Raw genomic sequence first — 23,134 nt, forward strand, 5'->3', positions numbered from 1 at the left:
GAACTGTTACTGATTTATATTTTTATATTTATATTTTTATTTATTTATTTGGCTGCATTAGGTCTTAGTTGCAGCCTGCGGATCTTCATTGCAGCATGCGAGATCTTTTGTTGTGGTGCAGGCTTCTCTTTAGTTGTGGTGTGCGGGCTCAGTAGTTGCAGCATGCAGGCTTAGTTGCCCCGCGGCATGTGGGATCTTAGTTCCCCAACCAGAGATCGAGCCCGCCTCCCCTGCATTGGAAGATGGATTCTTAACCACTGGACCACCAGGGAAGTCCCACTGATTAGTATTTTTAAATACTTAAGGCACTTCATGGTCTTTTGAATGAAAGGAATGAAGAGAACTAAGTTCTCATTCCACTGTGTAATCCACTTTCATGTATATGCCAAGAGCATTACATTCCTTAATAAGATCATGGTAAGTTGACTTGTTGAATTGTGTGTGTGTACATTTATAGGTATATATATATGTGTGTATATATATATATATATATATATTAAACATGTATACATATAATATGTACACACATAAAATTTATTTTTGATTTACCAACACCTTACTAAGGAACTTAAACCTGCTTTTGGAATTAAAAAAATGTTTTAATTGTGGTAAAGTACACATAAAATTTACCGTCTTAATCATTTTCAAATGTACAGCTCACAAGTGTTAAGTATATTCACAATATACTTAAAACATTGTTATGCAGTTGATATCCAGAACTTTTTAATCTTGCAAAATTGAAACTCTTTTTCCATTAAACAACTCCCCATTTTCCCTTCCCCTCAGACCGTGACATTCACTGTTCTACTTTCTGTCTCTATGAATTTGACCATTCTAGAAACCTCATATAAATGGAATCATACAGTATTTTATCTTCCTGTGACTGGCTTATTTCACTTAGTGTAATGTCTTTAAGGTTCATCCATGTTACAGCATGTCAAAATTTCCTTCCTTTTTAAGGCTGAATAATATTCCATTGTATGTATGAACCAGATTTTGTTTATCCATTCATTCATCAATGGACCCTTGGTTCGCGTTCACATTTTAGCTGATGTGAATAATGCTGCTGTGAACATGAGTGTACAATATATTTTTGAGATGTTGCTTTCAATTGTTTTGGGTATATACCCAGAAGTAGAATTGCTGGATCATATGGTAATTCTATTTTTCATTTTTTGAGGAGCTGCCAGTGTTTTCCACAGTGGCTGTACCATTTTACATTCCCACCAACTGCAAAAGGATTCCAGTTTTTCCATATCCTTCCCAACACTTCTGTTCTTTTGATGGTGTTAAGCCTAATAGGTGTTGGCAATTTTTTTTTTTCTTTTTTTTTTTGGCTGCATCAGGTCTTAGTTGCGGCACACGGGATCTTTGTTGCTGTGCATGGGCTTCTCTCTAGTTGTGGCACGGAGGCTGCAGGGCACGTGGGCTCTGTAATTGTGGCGTGAGGGTTCCAGAGCACATGGGCTCTGTAGTTTGCGGCATGCAGGCTCTCTAGTTGAGGCTCATGGGCTTTAGTTGCCCCATGGCATGTTGGATCTTAGTTCCCTGACCAGGGATCGAACCTGCATCCCCTGCATTGTAAGGTGGATTCTTTACCACTGGACCAGCAGGGAAGTCCCAGTGTTGGCATTTTTTAAAACAGGTGGTTGCCAAGGATGGTGGGTCTGTAGAATAGAAAAAAATGTGATCTTTGTGAATTATGATTATTGAATTGGCAGCTTTTGATCTTCCTATCCAGTGGTTCTCAACCTGAGGCTATTTTGCCTTCAGTGGGGCATTTGGCATTGTCTCAAAATTTTCTTAGTTATCTCAAGTCATGGGAGGTTGTTTCTGACACGTAGTGAGTAGAGTTCAGGGGCTGCTAAACTGTCTACCATGTACAGGACCATCCTCCTACAACAAGAGAGCATGGGGGTTGAGAAACCCTGCTCTAATTTAAAATGTATGTTATCAAGTTTGTCTTATTTTCTAATTGCAGAAACCCAGACACAAAATCTTAATGGCTGGCTTTTGTTAATGAAGATGATGACTCAGCCTTTAGTTCAGAGGTTCTGGGGATCTACCTAGAATGTTTTCTTAGTAGAATGATTTGGGGTCTTTACAGCCTTCAATTTTAGGGAAGGGAAGAGCAAACATTGTTTTAAAAATTTCAAACTCACTGAAAACTTGGGAGAAGAGTACAAAGAATTCCCATACAACTTTCATCCAGCTTCCTCAACGGTTAACATTTTACCACATTTGTTTTATCGTTTTGAGTGTGTGTATTCAGTTCTTTCTGAATCATTTGAGATGAGGTGGCATACATCATGACATTTTATCCTTTAATTCTTCAGTGTATATTTCCTAAAAACAAGGACATTCTCATAACTAACCAGAATCAATTCATAAAAATCAGGAAAATAATATTGATACAGTTCTGTTGTCTAATTCACACATTCCATTCATATTTAGCCAATTGTTTCAGTAATGTCCTTTATAGGTCCAGGATCCAACCCAGGATTACTTGTTGCATTTCTTTAACATGTGTCTTTAGTTTTCTTCATTCTAGAATAGTTCCTCAGTCTTTCCTTATCTTTAACGACTCTGATGTTTTTTAAAAATACAAGCCGGTTACTTTGTAGAATGTCACTCAGTTTGGATTTGCCTGATGTTTTGTCATGATCAGATTCCAGCTACGCATTTTTAGCATAAATAGATTGAAGTGGTAGTTTGTTCTTACTGCATTTTACTCAAAGGCAAACAGTGTCAACTTGTCCCATTACTATTGATGTTAATTATTATCACTTGGTTAGGATAGTGTCTACTAGGTTTTTCTACAGTAAAGTTAATAAGTAAGTAGTTTGTGGGCATATTTTGAGACTAAGTAAACATACTGTTTCACATCTAACTTTCACCCACTTGTTTTAATATTAATATATCTTGCCTGAACCAGTACTATTACAGTGGTTTGCCATATGGTGATTTTCAAATTTATTTTCCTTTTGGATTTGTTAGTTGACATACCATAGGGTCGAGGTTTTTCTTCTCCCCCATTTATTCACTTTAAAAAATTATTGGATTTCTGATTTCTGTTTTATTTAATGACTTATAATTAGTAACTGTCATTAATTTTGATGTTCAGATTTTTCCTAGATTTGGCCAGTGGCAACCCATTCATGTTCCGTCTTGAGTCTTTTTGACATGTCTTTATCATTCTTTGAGCGTTTCCTTCTTTCTGGTACAACAAAGTGTTCCAAGGCTCATCTGGTATTTTCTCTACCCTAGCTTCGGATTCAGTCATTTTTCCCAGGAGACCTGATTCCTTTTACTTGTTAAAAGTATTTAGAATCCAAGTTCTGGGCACTGGGTATGCTCATTACCCTTGGCATGCAATTGCATCTAGGCCTTTTCCTGAAACAGAACTAGGTAGTATGTGTTTGACTGCATACTATTTGAGCATATATAGGCACAGAGATATATTTCTTTATCTGTCTGTTAAAAACTATGAGTTCTTATCAATGTCTCCAATTTGGATTCACCACCACAGGATTTTATTCTAGCCTTTGCCTTAACATATTTTAAATTACCTTTTCTGACAGTGAGAAATCTGGATTCCTATGAACCTTAACATATTTACTTATTTGCTCAATCCTCTGTAATCAATCTCCCAATCGTATAAACATCTTCTCAGTCTCTTTCCCACCAGCCCTGACTACATGGGCTGTCTCATCCCCAGTTGTGTGTTGGTCAGTCTGGCCAACACATAGTTAATTCCATCCTTGACAAGCACACAGCTAACACGCTGTTTTGAGTTTCTAGCCCCTCTGAATATGACAGATGAGTTTTCCAGGCCCACCACCCCAGTAAGGAATGGGAAAGAGCCATAGTCTTTTTTTTCATTTGCAAGATATATATGTTGTGTTTTATTTTGGTCAGTAATCACTATTATATCATAATGTGTATATAATTATGAAAAATCTAAACAAAAACAAAGCAGAGAATATAGGTGTTAACTTTCATTGCTTTCTACCATTATTATTATTTTTTTTTTTGCGGTACGCGGGCCCCTCACTGTTGTGGCCTCTCCCATTGTGGAGCACAGGCTCCGGACGCACAGGCTCAGCGGCCATGGCTCACGGGCCCAGCCACTCCGCGGCATGTGGGATCCTCCCGGACCGGGGCACGAACCTGCATCCCCGGCATCAGCAGGCGGACTCGCAACCACTGCGCCACCAGGGAAGCCCTCTACCATTATTTTAATGCAAGCATTTTAATATGTGTGTAAGTTCATCAGTTGCTGATTGTTTTGAGTTTTGTAAAAGGATGTAAGATTCTGTGGGTTTTTTTGGCTTACTGCCACATTTCTGGTAGTTGTTTGTTTTTACCTTGGCTTTATCCAGTGCTGTGCTTTTCATAGCTCATTAAACAATCACACTACAGTTATACAGCTAACCCCCTGCTCTTCCCTCTTCATTTATTCCTAAGTCTTCAGGATATTTACTTACAGTAGGTCTGTAGCGTCTAATTTTGATCCATGAAATTACAGTAGTCTGCTAGGTTTTGCGCTATTTAACTTAACAGCAGTCTGCCTTTCTCAGGCATGAACAATTTATACTTTTTGTTGTTTGCAGTAACAGGTTTCACTTTTATATGTAAGTGTAGGAGTTACATTTTCAAATTCTGATAACTTCTCATGATCATTTTGCAAAGAAAAAAGAAATTCAGTCAAGTTTGTAAAATAAAGCATACCCTTTTTAGATTGAGGCTCTGAATATAAAACTGTAATCATACATAGAGAGAGAGTGTGTGTGTGTAAGACTTTATTTTTGCTAAGAGCATTTTAGACTCACAACAAAATTGGGAGGACCGTACAAAGGTTTGCCATATATCCGTGCCCCTGCACATGTATAGCCTCCCTCATGATCAACATCACTCACCAGAATGGTACATTTATTACTAAGGATGAATCTACATTAATACATCATAACACTCAAATGTCCATAGTTTACCTTAGATTTCATTCTTGCTGTTGTGCATTCTGTGGGTTTGGGCACATGTATAATGACATATATCCATCATTATAATATCATACCAAGTAATTTCTCTGCCTTGCAAATCTGTGCTCTGCCTGTTCATTCCCTCACCCTACCTTCTATCCCTGGCAACCACTGATCTTTTTATTGTCTCCATAGTTTTGCCTTTTTCCAGAATGTTGTAGTCAGCATCATTTTACCTGTAGCCTTTTCAGATTGGCTTCTTTCACTTAGTCATATGCATTTAAGGTTCCTACATGTCTTTTTGTGGGATGATAGCTCATTTCTTTTAGTGCTAAATAATATTCCATTGTCTGTATGTATTACAGTTTATCCATTCACCTACTGAAAGACATCTTGGTTGCTTCCAAGTTTTGGCAATTTTGAATAAAGCCAAATAAACATCCGTTTACAGGTTTTTGTGTGGGCATAAGTTTTCAACTTCTTTTGGTAAATAGCCAAAGGGCATGATTACTGGATTGTACGGTAAGAGTATGTTTAGTTTTGTAAGAAATCGCCAAATTGTCTTCTTAAGGGATTGTAGTATTTTGCATTTCTGACAGCAATGAATAAGAGTTGCTCCACATCCTTAGTAGCATTTGATGTTGTCAGTGTTCTGGATTTGGGCTATTCTAATAGGTATGCAGTCATACTTCATTTTTGTTTTAATTTGCATTTCCCTGCTGACATATGATATTAAGCATCATTTTATATATATATTTTTGCCAACTGTATATCTTATTTGATGAGGTGTCTGTTCAGGTCTTTGATCCATATTTTTTTGTCTGGTTGTTTTCTTGTTGTTGAGTTGTAAGAGTTCGTTGTATATTTTGGATAACAGTCCTTTATCAGATATGTCTTTTTGCAAGTATTTTCTCCCAGTCTGTGCCTTATCTTTTCATTCTCTTGACAGCGTCTTTTGCAGAGCAGATAATTTTAAATTTAATGAAGTCCAAGGTATCAATTCTTTCAATGACGGATCATGCATTTGGTGTTATAGGTTAAAAGTTATTGCCAAACCCAAGGTCATCTAGATTTTCTCCTGTGTTCTTCTAGGAGTTTTATAGTTTTGCTTTTCACGTTTATTTTCATCTAAGTCAGATGGTGTCGGTCCTTCAACCTTGTTTTTTTTAAAAAATAAATTTTATTTATTTATTCTTGTCTGCGTTGGGTCTTCGTTGCTGCGTGCAGGCTTTCTCCAGTTGCCGCGAGTGGGGGCTACTCATCCTTGTAGTGCACAGGTTTCTCATTGCAGTGGCTTCTCTTGTTGCAGAGCACGGGCTCTAGGCGTGTGGGCATCAGTAGTTGTGGCTCATGGACTCCAGGGTGCAGACTCAGTAGTTGTGGCGCACAGGCTTAGTTGCTCCGCGGCATGTGAAATCTTCCTGGACCAGGGCTCGAACCCATGTCCCCTGCATTGGCAGGCGGATTCTTAACCACTGCACCACCAGGGAAGTCCCTGTAGTAAGTTTTAAAATAAGGAAATGTGAAACCGCCACCAGGGAAGTCCCTCAACCTTGGTCTTTCTTCTTCCATACTGTGTTAACTATTCTGGGTCTTTTGCCTTTCCATATAATTTTAGAATCAGTTTGTTGATACCCACATAATAACTTACTAGGATTTAAATTGGGTTTGAATTGAATCTGTTGATATTAAGTTGGGAAGAACTGACAATATTGTGATTGTCAGTTCATGGATAAGAATATTGACAATATTCTTATCCGTGAACATGGAATATATCTCCATTTGTTTAATTCCTTGATTACTTTCATAAGAGTTCTGTAGTTTTCTCATATAGATCCTGTACGTATGTTGTTAATTTCATACCTGTTTCCTTATTTTGGGGTGCTAATGTAAATGTTATTGCATTTTTAATTTCAAATTCCACTTATTTATTGCTAATACATAAGAAAAGGATTTACTTTTTTTTTTTTTTTCTTTTTGCGGTATGCGGGCCTCTCACTGTTGTGGCCTCTCCCGTTGCGGAGCACAGGCTCCGGATGCGCAGGCCCAGCGGCCATGGCTCACGGGCCCAGCCGCTCCGCGGCATATGGGATCCTCCCAGACCGGGGCACGAACCCGTATCCCCTGCATCGGCAGGCGGACTCTTAACCACTGCGCCACCAGGGAGGCCCAAGGATTTACTTTTATATATTGACCTTGTATCCCACAATTGCTGTAATTGCTTATTAGTTCCAATGGTGTTTTTGTTGATTCTTTCAGATTTTCTACATAGACAATCATGTCATCCTAATTATTTTTACATATGCATATACTATTTTGAATCTCACTACTTTAGAAAATTAGTGATGTGACTTTTATTTATTTTAATGTTTATATGAAATCCCAGTTAAAATAATTTCAAGTACAAAATAATATGCTAATGGAATATAAATCCTTACAGAATCTTGTCAGATAATTCTGGAGATTTTTTTGGGGGGGTGGAGGATAAGGAAGGGATATGCTTTCGCCTAAATGGTTTAGTTTTTCTTTAAGTATGGGGAAATGTACCTTTTTCTTTCCTTTATTTAATAAATTTATTTTGTTTATTTATTTTTGGCTGCGTTGAGTCTTCATTGCTGCGCACGGGCTTTCTCTAGTTGCAGCAAGCAGGGGCTTCTCTTCATTGCAGTGCGCAGGCTTCCATTGCAGTGGCTTCTCTTGTTGTGGAGCACAGGCTCTAGGCACGCAGGCTTCAGTAGTTGTGGCACACAGGCTCAGTAGTTGTGGCTCGCGGGCTCTAGAGTGCAGGCTCAGTAGTTGTGGCGCACGGGCTTTGTTGCTCCATGACATGTGGGATCTTCCCAGACCAGGGTTCGAACCAGTGTGCCCTGCATTGGTAGGCAGATTCTTAACCACTGGACCACCAGGGAAGCCCCCCTTTTTCTTTTAATGTTAGTGTAATTCAGAGTCTGGATCCAAAACATAGTATGGTCCATTTTCTTTATTTTAATATGTTCTTATAAGGATTGGGAAAGAAAATGGGATAACTGTATTTTTTTGGTTTACTTTTAGCCAAGTTTCAGTCCTTACTCAAAATGTTTTAATGCCTCAGAGCCAAGAAGGCACCTGTTAACTTTTTTTAAAAACTTTATAAATTTGGTTCATCTTTGATTTTTTCTTTATAGAAAAATTAAAAAAGGAAGATGAGAAACTCAGTTCAAATAATGACTTCTTTTTAATCCAAATTACAATTCTGCCATCTAGTGTTTGCATACAGATTTTTTAACAGTATTCTTTTTTCTTCCTTTTAAAAAACTGAGAATAATTTTTTCCTTCATCCTTAGCTTACTAATTTAATATTCAGCTTAATAAAAACTTTAAAAGGGGTATCCAACTTTTTACAGAATTAGATTGTTAATATCTCAAATTTTAAAGCTCATAAATTGTTGAAAAATTCATTGTGTAGTTAACCCTTGAACAACACGGGTTTGAACTGTGCAGATCCACTTACAAGTGGATTTTTTTTAATAAACACATACTGCAGTACTACGTGAACCGTGGTTGGTTGAATCTGTGAATTTAGGGATTTTCTACTGCTTGAGGGTTGGTGCCTCTAACCCCTGTGTTCAAGGTTTGCCCGTGATGTTTACACAGTTTAGTTCTGTAATGAATAATTTTACTTTCTTAGAGTCGAGGTGGAAAGAAGTTTCTTGCTGTACTGAAAGAAATCTTGGACAGGGATCCGTTGTCTCAACTGTGTGAGAATGAAATGGATCTTATTTGGACTTTGCGACAAGACTGCAGAGAGAATTTCCCACAGTCATTGCCAAAATTACTGCTGTCAATCAAGTGGAATAAACTTGAGGATGTTGCTCAGGTAACAAAAGATCATTTCTGTAACTCCATTCAGCAGTATATGTTACTTTGTTGATTTCATGTAACTTGTCCTTTCCTACATAGGTATGTTTCCAAAGGTTGGGTAATTTTCTGCAAGAGAATTTTTCTTTTTTTTTATTTTTTTTTTGCGGTATGCGGGCCTCTCACTGTTGGGGCCTCTCCCGCTGTGGAGCACAGGCTCCGGACGCACAGGCCCAGCAGCCATGGCTCACGGGCCCAGCCGCTCCGCGGCATGTGGGATCTTCCCGGACCCGGGCACGAGCCCACGTCCCCTGCACTGGCAGGCGGACCCTCAAGCACTGCGCCACCAGGGAGGCCTGAATATAAGCATTTTTTAACTGGCACATTTGCCTACTTCTCAATGAATAGCATTCAGTTCTAAGTGCCTATCCAAGAAATGCATCATATGATTATTTTGCATATAATTAGAATAGAAAAAAATGTCTTGCTGTACTCTTTTTTTTTTTTTTTATTCTTCACAGGTAATTTTATGAAGATTAGCATATGATCAGTTTACAAATGGCCTAAAAAATAGCAAGTACATGTAGATTCATGCAGATTCAATTAATACTGAATTATATGGTGAAAGACAAAATGCTCACATGACTTGTTACTTTTCAGAGAATGAATTCACTAATCTTCACGTTAGAAAACCAAGTACACAAGCAAAGCAAGCTGATGAAGCTCTTTTTTTTTTTTTTTTTTTTATTTTACAAATTTAATCAGTTATACATATACATATGTTCCCATATCCCCTCCCTTTTGCGTCTCCCTCCCACCCTCCCTATCCCACCCCTCCAGGCGGTCACAAAGAACCGAGCTGATCTCCCTGTGCTATGCGGCTGCTTCCCACTAGCTATCTACCTTACGTTTGGTAGTGTATATATGTCCATGCCGCTCTTTCACTTTGTCACACTTGCTGTACTCTTAAGATATCTGAGAGGGAGGTTTTGTATGTCAACTGTCAGAAAATGGAATGAGACAATTCAGGCTTAATATTTCTTTATTCGAACCCCAGGGGCAGAAATTTTTACACTGAGGAGTTTAGTTTAGTATACTTGTCTCATTTCCATGAGTAAATCTAAAGCATTGTTTTCAGATATAACTTAACTTCCTCCATTGTGGTAGAAGAAAGTCTGTAGTGTAACTTAATATTCTTATAGAAAAACCTAAATGTGTGTAAGGAAGTATGGGAAGGCATGAATTTCACGATCCTAATTCCCCCTTTTAGTAGTCTAGAAAAGAAAATCAGCAGAATAAAAAGTAGTGTGTTTTGGCTTCTCCCCCAACCCTATCCCATTGCCAGTTACACGGAACTGGTACAAGAGAATATAAACTGTATTTTCAATGAATTGACTACCTAAGAGAAGTGGAGAGTCAGAGCCTGGTGCACATATTCTGCAGGCATATGCCACGGGTGAAAATTCTATAGAAGGTTAGCCTCCCATTAATCCACAGGAACACATTCTGTTGGCATACTGCAGAAGGGGTTTCAGTAGTCTCTGCAGCAGACAGGTAATTAATTAGTCAGCACTGCTTTCACTATTTATATGGCTGAGTCAGATTTCCCTTCCCTATTTGCTTCCATAGCTTTCCCCAAACTGAAGTGATGAATTTTGGTAATTTATTTAATTTTATGTTTATATTATTGATTTAATAATTATAAATAATCTTAGCAAAAGTTATAACTTTTCAATAGTAGGGCTGTTTTTAACCTATACCATAGTTGAATCTCTGGTATTACATAACATTATCTATCCTTTACGGTATTGTTTTTGTGGAGCAGTGTATATTCCACGTGTTAACTGGGGATGCTAGGAGGGTTTTTTTAGCTCTCATTTCAGACCCTCAAGAAACAGTCCCCTTTATCCATAAGGAGGACTGCTAGTCCATTAGGGCCTTGGGGACAGTGGGCAGGGAGCCCCATCAGTGATAAAACGTGGGGTGACGTAGGTGTTTCATATCTTTAAAGCAGTATTGCTCAAACTTTTGTTCATTATTACACTCCTTAGGACCCTTTTTACATATTTTCCCCTAATAGCCCCATCCCCATGGGATTTTGATACCACAGATAAGTGTATATCTGCCTATGTAGTGTATGCATATATGTACTTTATATGTTAAAAGAACAAGTATAAGACAATCTTTTTATTCAGTACAAGTTTAAGAATAATTGAACCAAAATTTAAGGTAAAAGTTAAAATGTAAAAACTAACATTTTGTTGTATTTGTTGAATAACTGATGTAATTCATTATGTAAATTGTAATGTATCACATTTCATATCCATGTTAGTAATTTATGTAAATGTATATTAAAAAGGCAATGCAGTCAACTTTTAAAAATTATTCAAAAGGGTTATTTTTTCTGCTAATGTAAAATAATTGAATATTAATTTTAAAAAATTATATCATTAGGGAACTGAACTTTTAAATATGCTTCATATGAGAAGATACCTTTTAACTTAGCTGCTAGATACTCATTTAGATATTGACTTTTTTTGAGCACTTGACAAGTTAATGAGAGGTTGAGTAATTTGGAGAATTAAAATGATAAAATGTAAATTATTTTTATGTAATTTTCAAAGCCCAAGTCTCTCACAGATGCTCAAATGACAAACGACAAGGCAGGCAGCAGGTACTGCAGGCCATCTCTTGCAACATGACTTTGAGATTGAGCAGGCAATTGAGAGAAAAGCCTCCAACCATTGCCATCTATTTGCCATATTCTTGTAGCTCTCATCTTGCATACATTTTGTGTTTCTTCCTTGGACTTGATGTCAGTGCTACATAAGTGATACCCAAGAAAACCCAACAATATAAATCAGATATTAAGGAATAAGATTTTGTCCGATAAGATTGAGCTTTGGAGGGCCACAAATCATAATTATCAAAAAATGTTTCGCTTTCCTCCATAACCACTTTTCTTCCCAACTTACCATCCCTGATAAGAATGTAAGCTATAAACATATCAAAACCATGAGGAAGAAGGGACTCTTTCCAAAATCGACCTTTTAAAAAAAAAAATCAACCCTGATGAGTCTCACTGTGTTCTGATGGGAGGCAGGTAAGAATCCTTTCTAGAGATTTGGGTTTTCTGGAACTAGGGTTTCCAAAGATGTGGCCATGTCCACCTGAACCCCCCCTTCACCAGTACTCCCAGCTCATTCCCCCATGGGATTCTTTTTTATCCTATATCTAGATCATTTCCAAGCGGCATCTGTAAATGGGAAACTGGCTGTATTTATCTTGTGTATATAAAATAACTAGGTACTGTGATTTAACGGATTTAAACATGTTATAGTCAATAAAGTTTTGTAAAGTAATACTCTTAAAAATATTAAGAACTAAAAGTAAACTTCCTCAAGATAATTTTATGTTGTTATTAATATACTTTTTTATATGTAAATTGCCTTTCATTAGTTTGAGCCTTGCAGCTTATATTTGTACTTTGAATTTGACCTTTAAGTATTTCTTGATTATTTCCCTCTGCTGTTTCCCCTCTCCCCTTCTTCTCACCTTCCCCCCAACCTTCTGCCCCCATCTTTTTTTCCTTTAAAAAATTATTTAATGGCTAGTGATTATAGAATTCATATATTCAGTGTATCATTCTACTTCCAGGTAAGTACATAATAGCTTTTTCACTTGCTTACCAATAGAATCTTTCAACAGAGACAATCTTTATTAATCTGTATTAACAACAGTGGATTTTTGAGGCCTTAGTAACTGCAAGTATGCTTCTCCTTTCTTTTGACCCATCTCTGCTCCTGTGTACCAAGGAAAATAGATTACTTTTCTCTCCTGTAATTTCTGAACCAGTTTCAATTTTTAAACAGCTTCAGGCACTACTTCAGATTTGGCCTAAACTGCCCCCCCGGGAGGCCCTGGAGCTTCTAGATTTCAACTATCCAGATCAGTACGTGCGAGAATATGCTGTGGGCTGTCTGCAACAGATGAGGTATCTCCTGCAGGAGGCTTTTTTGGGTCAAGGAATAACTTGTGGGTGGGAAGAGAAGTTGATGTCTGCTTGAATGTCTTGTAAGAGAGGAAAAGGATAGGGATGATTGAGTTCAAAGCATTTGTCCCCTCCTTCCTCCCACTCTCTCCCACTCTCAGTCTCTCCTATTTTCTCCCCCCCCACCCCGCCCCATCTCCTCCGATCCTCCCCCACTCTTGCTCTCTATTTTTTTTTTTTTTTTTTTTTTTTTTGGCGTGGCTGCCTGGCATGCAGGATCTTAGTTCCTGACCAGGGATCGAACCTGCACCCTCTGCAGTGGAAGCATGGAGTCTTAACCACTGGGCCACCAGGGAAGTCCCCACTCTATATGATAAAACAAAAAAGCAAGCAAAAACTGCATCGGGTGGTCCCCAAGAACACCCTCAGGTTCCATGACTTACTAGGAGGACTCATAGGACTCAGCATATAGTCACTCTTGGCTAAGATTTATTACAGAAAAAGTATACAGAGCAGAACTGGCAAAGGAAAAAAATTCATGGGGCAAAGTCTGGAGGAAACCAGGGAGATGCTTCTAAGAGTTCTTTCCCAGTGGCGTCACACTGAATACACTTAGTTCCCCCAGCAACAAGTTGTGACAGCACACCTGAGTACTGTCTACCAGGGAATCTTGTTAGAGACTTGGTGGCCAGGGTTTGTGTTTTTTTTGCGGGGAGGGCAGTGCTAGTCACATAAGCACCCTCTGCCTAGCATATTCCCAAATTCTAGACTCCTGGAACAAAAATGGGTGTTGAGCATAAAACATACTCTTTGCAAAAACAGTTTAGGCACAGTAAACCACTCTTATCTGTTAGGGTGGTGGGAAGCCTTCCGAAATCTACATTCTCAGATGCCAGTCAAGGGCTAACCTTGTAAGCATGCTTTATCAAAGGATAGCAGTCAGGCTTGCTCCTCTGTTAACTCTTTTCTGTCCACTACCCACAATTAAGAAATGTTAATATTTTTTCTTTTTTTAAATGTTAATATTTTTGACTTTTTAAAGTTTGTATTTTATTTATTTTTTTAAACTTTAAAAAAAAGTGTTTTTTTTTTTTAATTCTTTGGCTGCGTTGGGTCTTCATTGCTTCGCACAGGCTTTCTCTAGTTGCGGCGCTACTCTTCACTGCAGTGTGGGCTTCTCATTACACTGGCTTCTCTTGTTGGCAGAGCATGAGCTCTAGGCACGCAGGCTTCAGTAGCTGTGGCATGCAGGCTCAGTAGCTGTGGCTCGCAGGCTCTAGAGCACAGGCTCAGTAGTTGTTGCCCACGGGCTTAGTTGCTCCGCGGCATGTGCGATCTTCCCGGACCAGGGCTCGAACCTGTGTCCCGCACTGGCAGACGGATTCTTAACCACTGCGCCACCAGGGAAGCCCTAAGTTTGTATTTTTAAAGCAATTAACGTTACAGCTAAAGTCCTCATAGTTTCCTTACTCAATCCTGATGATTTTCACTTCCCAGAGGCAACTGTTATCACGAATTTGGTGTATATCCTTCTATACCATAATTTTCTGTTTTTACCACATTTATATATCTATAAAATACAGATGGGTTAATATTGTACATTTAAAAACCACACAACTGTGTCTTGCCATATATATTGTTTAACATAGTTTTTTTCCTTTATTCAACATTAAGTTTTTGAGGTCAGTCTCTCCTGTTACATATAAATGTAGTTTATTCCTTTCACTACTGTGTAATATTCTTTCATAGAGATGTATCATATTTACTCCATGTCTCTATTGAGGAACATTTTAAATTTTCTCAAAATTTCCCCCTTAACAAACAATGCTACAGTGAACATGCTGGTACAGTCTCTTTAGGGTAGTACATGTATGAGAATCTATGGGATTTATTGGATGAAATGTCATTATTGAGACAGTCTTAGACAATGGGCATTTTCAGGTTTATCCAGTTTCTTACTAGCCTCAGAATGAGGGGTTATACTGTATGGTTATTTGAAAAACAAAAGTTCTCAGAAAATTATGGATACTGTGATACTTTTTTTTCCTTTTCTTCTTTTTAAAATAAATCATTTATGTTTTAAATTGTGTGATCTCCAAAACAAATTATACAAACTCTTCAACAGTGGTTATTTTGGGGGAGTGAAATAAGAAGTATAAGGAAAGAGGAGGCCTCTTCTTTTCTATACTTCTATCTTTCACACTATTTATAGATTTTATAGTGGGCATGGATTTTACAATAAACTTAAGATGGTTTTATAGATAGTTTTAAAAAATGAGCCTCCCAGTTGTTCCTCAGTCTCTCTGTTTGCATTGGAGATCTGAAGGGGAGGGGCTACCTGGCCCCCCTTGGACTGAGTTAAGTGTTTTTCTTAAGTATATTGATCCCTAGGAGGAGATTGCTGTGATCCCCATGTTCCATATAGGTAATTCTAATGTGTCTTCCTATGTTAAATTTTCTGGTATGAGGTTTTTTTCTGGTGTATAGTATCCTAAGTTTCAGTCCCAGGTCAGTATCCTAGGTTTCATTCCCGGGTCTGCTTTAGACTACTGCTTAACCATTTATTGACCAAGACTATAGTCACCAAGTAGAGGACTTGGGATACATATCTTACCTGACTACTGGAATTGCCTTTGATGGGAGTGCGTTTACATGTGAGTGGTTTGGAGATGGATACAAAATAGAGAGCCCGAACATTAAATAATTCAGCTCATTTAATTATAATATTGCATCAATTCAATGAATCCGTTCCCACTTACAAATACACTCTTTATCCTTCAAACTATTTGAAGATTTTAATTGTTCATTCATATTCTGGGAGTAAAAATTACTTAATCCCAATGATATGAAAGGAAAATAAGTTGAAGTACTGATGGAATTTGTATTTTAAAAAGCTGGTTGGTTGACTGAGTACGTAACTTTTTCAGCATGATCAGAAAACTATTACCTAATTTTATTATAACTCTCGGCTGATTGTAAATACAATCATCAGTTATATAAACGTAGTTAACGTAACAAAAATGCCCCATATATCTGTTCTTTGCTCCTTTTCACTCTTCTGCCCATCAGAAGTTCTCAGCTTTTCTTATGTTATTGTAACAGTGAAACAGTGAATGTAAGTGTGCCCCAAGCTTGACCCAAAAGAACCATTGTGTTTCAGTAAGTTAGTATTTGTTAAGTTTGATAGGAAGGGGTGTTTTTCCAGCACCGATTGTTGAGTGACTTACTCTGTCTTTTGTTTCTTTCAGTGATGAAGAACTCTCTCAATATCTTTTACAGTTGGTGCAAGTTTTAAAATATGAGCCTTTTCTTGATTGTGCCCTCTCTAGATTCCTACTAGAAAGAGCACTTGCTAATCGGAGGATAGGGCAGTTTTTATTTTGGCACCTTAGGTAAGTCTTTTATATTTCAAATCAAGTCCACCACGTGCTTTTGTAAATATTAACCAGCATAATACAGGGCATGTAGTAAAACAGTCTAGCTGCTTTAGTTGTTTCTGAGCCATCCATAACATTTATGCTTTCTTGGTATCTACTCCTATTTCTTGATACCCAGACTCTCAATTTTCATGATTTGGCAAAGTAACTGAGATAAGTGTCCCTTTAGGCCTCCTTGATTTATAACTGAAATTAATAATTTTTATTATAATTATTATAATTAATAATAATAATTATTATAATGTATTGCTATTTTCCAGTAAAGTATACTTATTGTGTTAATATTTTTGGACTAAAAACGTACTTATTGGGTAGTGGTATCATCACTGCTACCATTGCATAAATAAAGATTTTAAAGTTTTCCTATAACAACAGCAACTTTATTTTTAGCTTCTTTATTAACTAGGTCATTTTCAGAAATACATGAATCTTATTAAACCAAGTTTATATAGGAGTAAAATAGGGAGAGAGAACTAAAGTTCTTTTGTTTCCTAGGAAGGTTGTTAATTCCTCATTTCTGACTATACTTGGACATTTGTGATTTTTTTCCATCTGGACTTCAGAGTACTGAAGCTAATCATTAACAGAAAAAAATAACTTTTCTCCTTTTTGGCTAAGCTTCTTAAGGAAAATAAGCTGTATAGTATTTTGATGTTAATTTTAGGAGTTATATTTCTGAATCTTGATTTCTTTATTATCCATAGTTTTTCCTTTCTTGTTTTTAACTTGTCTTCTTTTCTTATCCATTTCAATCTTCTTATTTTTAAATCCCTCAAAGAATAACAAAATAAGGTATTCCTTCCTTTTTCAAATGTGAACACCATTCTTTAAGTGAAAAAAAATATCCCATAGAAGCTAATTGAGGGATTAGTCAATTGTGATCTGAGTCAGATCTGTGTTTCATCTGAGTTGTCTGTAAATTGGTAATATTACCATTTCACTCCAAAAAACAAATAAGACGTGATAACTTTGGATTTCTTGGAGTAAACAATTAACTAATGATAAAATCACATATCTTTTTGAACTATAGTGTTTAAAGAATTAAAAGTTGAGCATCCCATCTGTGATTGTGTACAAGATGATGTGTTCTCCCTTTCTTTGATTAGCATAATAAGTTAATTTCATAATAGAATAAAGAAGTCAGTATTTTTATTTGGTGACCTGAAGTGTTTGATAAATCTCCATAATATTAACTTTCTGCAGGTCAGAAGTGCACATTCCTGCTGTTTCAGTACAATTTGGTGTCATCCTTGAAGCGTACTGCCGGGGAAGTGTAGGTCACATGAAAGCGCTTTCCAAGCAGGTATCAGCTTATTTTAATCTTCATGTTCACTTTGTCACATGGTATTTGATAAATTGTGTCATGTGCTAGTTCTCCTATCACAGTATTTCATAGAAGTTTCAATAACGGAACCCAGTTAATACATTTTTTAATCAAACTGTAAGCCAAGAAATGAAGTTTCAACAAATTCAGCAGAATATTATTAATTGAATGCTATCTGAAAAATTAGGATTCCTCATAGTATTAACACCATGCCTTAAATTTTAGTAGGAAATACCTATTTAGACATGCTTAACAATGGATTTGATGGTAACGAAGATTATGAAATCTTTAGATGCTGTTTTTCCATACCCCTGAGTTACTCTTTCCAGTTAGTATAGTATTTATGATTCATACACTCTGCCATTTGTTTTAAACTGAGATATTTTGACACCTAAGTTTGTAGGTGTTACAGCTTCTAGAATTCAGAATCCTCAAGCTGCTTTTTCAAACTATATATACATGCCTGAAATTGTGATGCTCTCCCACATTCCCTCATTTTCTTCGTAGGCCTTCATTTTCTAATCATTTCAGGTGATGAGTTATTAGTGATACTAATAGGTCAGATATTAAATGCTTACTGTATGCCAGGAAGTATACTAAGTGTTTAAAGTATGGTATTTTACTCTCCTAATAATGTGCCACAGTATTTACTGTTACTGTCTGGATTTGACAAGGTGAAAAAACACTCTCTCCAAGAGATTAAGTAACTTGCCTAAAAACCCACAACTATTAAGTAAAAGAGTAAGTTTCAGACTTAGCTCTGTCCAACTATAAAACTAAATCTCTTTTTATTATACCGGGAGTTTTCAAACCTTTTTAGCAAAACCTCCCTTTTTTAAATCAAAACTTAAAGATAGATCCATTTTACAAAATAGACAACAATGTCATTTTATCAATATAAATGTATCTTTGAAGCTAAAATAAAACATAAGCCATTAAACAGAATCATGATGCTGTTTTATTGAACACAGAATTTCATTGGGCGTTATTGTTGACAGTTGTCTCAGTATCCAGTTATTTGTCTATTTTATTTTGGAGATAATCCTGACTTATACCGCTAAGTAATTACAAATAGTAATGGTTTTTAAAGAGCTTTCTTGCAAATGAGAAACGTAACCCTGGCCCAAGCTTGATTTGTTGGTGGCTTCTTGGTCCCCTGAAGGATGAGATGAGAGCATTTCTGCCTCAGGTAAAGCAGCCCTGTATTAGCTTCTTCATGCTGGAATCCTTCATTGACAGATAGCAACGATATGCTCTTGTTCTCTAGCAATAGTTTTTCCTAAATTGAGTATTATCTAACATAACACAAGAAGATTTTTTTTTTTTTTTTTTGCGGTATGCGGGCCTCTCACTGTTGTGGCCTCTCCCGTTGCGGAGCACAGGCTCCGGACGCGCAGGCTCCGGACGCGCAGGCTCAGCGGCCATGGCTCACGGGCCCAGCCGCTCCGCGGCATATGGGATCCTCCCAGACCGGGGCACGAACCCGCATCCCCTGCATCGGCAGGCGGACTCTCAACCACTTGCGCCACCAGGGAGGCCCACAAGAAGATTTTTTTAAATGGTTTAATATCTGTTTACTCAGAACCTGCTATGTGCTAGGGTTTGTGTTGCTGTTGGTGATGTGAAGTCATATTAGCTATGTTGCTGTCATCAAGGATTTTATATTCCACAGAGTAGGTATACAAATTAGTGATATTGTGATGGCAGTGTTATGAATGGGAGTATTATGTATGGTAGCACAAAAAAGAGGCACATATTCTAGCTTAGGGCATTAGGCAAGAGGTCATAGTGCAGGTGACACTTGTGGGTTTTGATGATCTCGTTAGCTAGTTGGAGAGTGTGGTAGTCAGTGCTCTACAGAGAGACAGTTGTGTTTGTGTCTATATAGAGAAAGAGTGAAGGGGGCAGGTGGGTGAGATTGAGATTTATTATGAAGAATTGGCTCATGTGATTATGGAGGCCAAGAAGTCCCGAGATCTGCAGTCAGTCAAGCTGGAAATCCAGGAGAGCTGGTGGTGTCGTTCCAGCCTGAGTCTGAAGGCCTGAGAACCTAGAGAGCCTATAGTATATGAGTACCCGTCTGAAAGCAGACAGACTTGACACCCAAGAAGAGCCATTGTTTCAGTTCAAGTCTGAAGGCAGGAAAAGACAATGTCCCAGCTCAAGGCGGTCAGGCAGGTGGAATTCCTTCGTTGTCTTGCAGGAGGGTCTGCCTTTTGTTCTATTCAAATGTTTGGATGAGGCCCACCCACATAAGGGAGGACAATCAGCTATATTCAGTCTACCTAGTCAAATGTTAATCTCATCCAGAAACACCTAGAATAATGTTGGCCCAAATATCTGAACGCTCCCTGGCCCAGTCAAGTTGATATGTAAAATTAGCCACCACAGGTCAACTTGGCATCCATATGTAGCTCCTTAAACCCTTACTTAATCTCTAAATAAAGCCAATAACAAGGTCAAAATTCCACCTGACATGATACAACGACGCTGAGTACCACCAATTACTCATTAACTTCTTTCTCAGAGGAGGAGATAATATCCTTGAGTGGTGTTTGTTCTTCTCCTTAATGCCCTGTAAATTAAATAGTGTGTTGTAAAATTAATAATACTTAAATATTAAGATTTAAGTAATGATATAAAGTTAATGTATCTTATGTTACATGTTAAGGGAATAAGAGGGAGAAGGAAACAAAGATATTTGTTATATATGTGTGTATATATGTGTGCATACACCCATATTCATAACAAAATAAGATATTCATGACAGTCCTCATTTCTGTAACTGATCACGTGGTTACATCTGGTATTTATCACTACCATCTTCTAACCCATCCTGTATTCCCTTTGTCTTCGGCAAGCACCTCGGTTGTGTTATTTACATGCTGGGATGACCTAAACCTTCATTCTTGAAGAGTCTAGGCCATTAGTAGTCCTGCCTGGATTGACTTGTAATTTCCCATTGATCTTAATCACAGGACATGGTAATACTAAGAGATCACCTATATTCTAGACATACTCTTCCCTAATTTCTGCTGTGCAGTCAGGATCAATCATTCTAGCCAGCACCATAATGTACGTCTTTGCCTGTTGATCCAGAAGCATGAGGAGCCCAAAATGGCTGGGCAGGAGTCTTACCATCCAGTTCAATGGAATTGTTGTGTCTCCCAGTAGAATCATTCTTCTCTTTGTAACTAAGACCTCTGTGCCAACAGAGCATAAGATTTCAGGAACAGGAAGCAAAAATTTTGTTAGTGGGTCATTAGGAGTAGTAATGAGTGGGTACTACTTCCATTTTCACACCTTCATGGACCTGTGAATCCTGGCTATTGGAGAAACAGCATCATATATTGGATGGTGATTCAGAGCATATACAGCCCTCTACAGAACCTTGCCCCAGCCCTGCAAGGTATTCACATCTAGCCAGCACTGTAATTGTCTTCAGAAGGCCATTCCATTGTCTTATCAAGGCAGCTACTTCAAAATGGTAGGGAACGTGGCAAGACTAGTGAATTCTATGAGCACGAGCCCATTGCTGTACTTTATTTGCTGTGAAATGAGTTCCTTGATCAGAAGCAATGCTATGTGGAATGCCATGATGGTGGCTAAGGTGTTTTATAAGTCCATGGATGGTAGTTTTGGCAGAAACATTGTTTGTAGGCAAGTTCATATCCAGAGTGTTTGTTCCAGTAAGAATAAGACACTGCCCTTTCCAAAAGGGAAGCAGTCCCATGTAATCAACCTGTCATTCCATAGCTGGCTGATCACCCCCAGGAAATGGTGCTATATCGGGCACTCAGTGTCGGTCTCTGGTGCTGGCACATCAGGCACTCAGCAGTGGCCGTAGCAGGTGGGCTTTGGTGAGTGGAGGTTTATGTTGCTGAGCACATACATAACCTCCATCCCTGCCACTGTCCTCCATTGGATGATGACCGGGTTGGCTGAGGAAAGGCTGGCTGGTATACATGGAATGGGTCATCCTCTCCACTTAATTATAAAAATCTTCCAAGGTTAAACTTTGGTGAGCATACAGTGGGACAAAAATATCTTTTATTTTTTTGCCTATTCAGAGAGGTCTATCACATACCTCTTCCTTAAATTTCCTTGTCACTAATTTTCCAGTCATGTTCCTTCTAAGTCTCTGACCATCAGCTAAGTGTTGGTCACAGCTCGTGAATTGGTATATAATTGCACATATGGCCATTTCTCCTTCCAAGCAAAGTGAACAACCAGGTGCACTTTCTGAAGTTCTTCACACTGGGAGTATTTCCTTTCACCACTGTCCTTCAGGAATGTTCCAGAAGGGGGCTCTAGTACCACAGTTGTCCACTTTTGTATGGTACCTACATATTGTAATCCAAGGTTAAGTTTTCTCTTCCTTTGTCAACTGATCATAAGGAACTCCCCATGAGGCCATGCTGCAGGATAGGATAGAGAAAGTAGTATAACAGGAGTGAGAAACCATGGAATTTGGGCCACTTCTTTATGTCACTTGTGCCTTCAGGACCCGATTGGGCCCAGTCTCGTATATAACCACTTTCACTTGATGATGGAGTGCCGCTGTGCTTGCCCATCTTTATGTGTGGTGGGTCAGATAACACCTGGTTCATGACAGGCAGCTTGGGTTGCATGGTTACTTCGTGGCCAGTGGTTAAGCGTTCAGTCTCTACTAAAACCCAGAAGCAAGCTAAGAGCTATTTCTCAAAAGGAGAATAGTTATCAGTAGGGCATGGTAGATTTTGTTTGTTTTTCCCCAAAATCCTAAGGACCTGTGCTGTGATTCACCTATAGAAGCCTGCCAAAGGCTCCAAATAGCATCCCTATATGTCACTGACAGATCAAGCACCATTAGGTCTGCTGGATCATGTGGCCACAACTTGCATGGCAGTTTGGACCTGCTACAGAGCATTCTCTTGTACTGGGCCTCCCTCAAAACCGGCACCTCGGGCTTCCCTGGTGGTGCAGTGGTTGAGAGTCCGCATGCTGATGCAGGGGACACGGGTTCGTGCCCTGGTCCAGGAAGATCCCACATGCCACGGAGCGGCTGGGCCCGTGAGCCATGGCCACTGAGTCTGCACGTCCGGAGCCTGTGCTCCGCGACGGGAGAGACCACAACAGTGAGAGGCCCGTGTACCGCAAAAACAAAACAAAACAAAACAAAACAAAAAACCCGGCACCTTTTGAGGTGCTGGATCACTCAGTAAATAGTCTAAAGTGCATGAGGAATATGTTGCCTCCAAAATCCAAAGAGGCCCACTAGGTGTTGTGCCTTATTTTTGGTTGTAAGCAAATAAATTATTCTTCACCTTAGAAGGGATATCTTGACATGCTCCATACCACTTGAACCCTAGAAGTTGCACTGAGATTGAAGGCGTCAAATTTTTGTCGGATTTATTTCCCACCTTCTAACATACAAATTTCTTTAAGTCTAGAGTAGTTGCTACGTGTTACTCACTAGGTTCAATCAGCATAATGTTATCACTGTAATGGATCAGCATGATATCTTACTGAAGGGAAAGTCAATCAAGATTCTGGCAAACTAAACTATTACATAGAGCTGGAGAAT

The 23,134-nt window shown here is 38.3% G+C and overlaps 1 protein-coding gene across 2 annotated transcripts in view; it reads left to right on the plus strand.

Moving 5' to 3' along the window:
• PIK3CB (phosphatidylinositol-4,5-bisphosphate 3-kinase catalytic subunit beta) overlaps positions 1-23,134 on the plus strand; it is a 203,963-nt gene that overhangs the window by 152,250 nt on the left and 28,579 nt on the right. For both annotated transcript variants that reach the window (XM_060099616.1, XM_060099617.1), the window contains exons 13-16: positions 8,647-8,835; positions 12,689-12,810; positions 16,056-16,199; positions 17,448-17,547. In XM_060099616.1, the coding sequence (XP_059955599.1) occupies positions 8,647-8,835; positions 12,689-12,810; positions 16,056-16,199; positions 17,448-17,547 (555 nt within the window). The remainder of the gene's footprint in view (positions 1-8,646; positions 8,836-12,688; positions 12,811-16,055; positions 16,200-17,447; positions 17,548-23,134) is intronic.

The sequence above is a fragment of the Mesoplodon densirostris genome, chromosome 5, assembly GCF_025265405.1.
Source record: "Mesoplodon densirostris isolate mMesDen1 chromosome 5, mMesDen1 primary haplotype, whole genome shotgun sequence".
NCBI classification, from domain to species: Eukaryota; Metazoa; Chordata; class Mammalia; order Artiodactyla; family Ziphiidae; genus Mesoplodon; species Mesoplodon densirostris.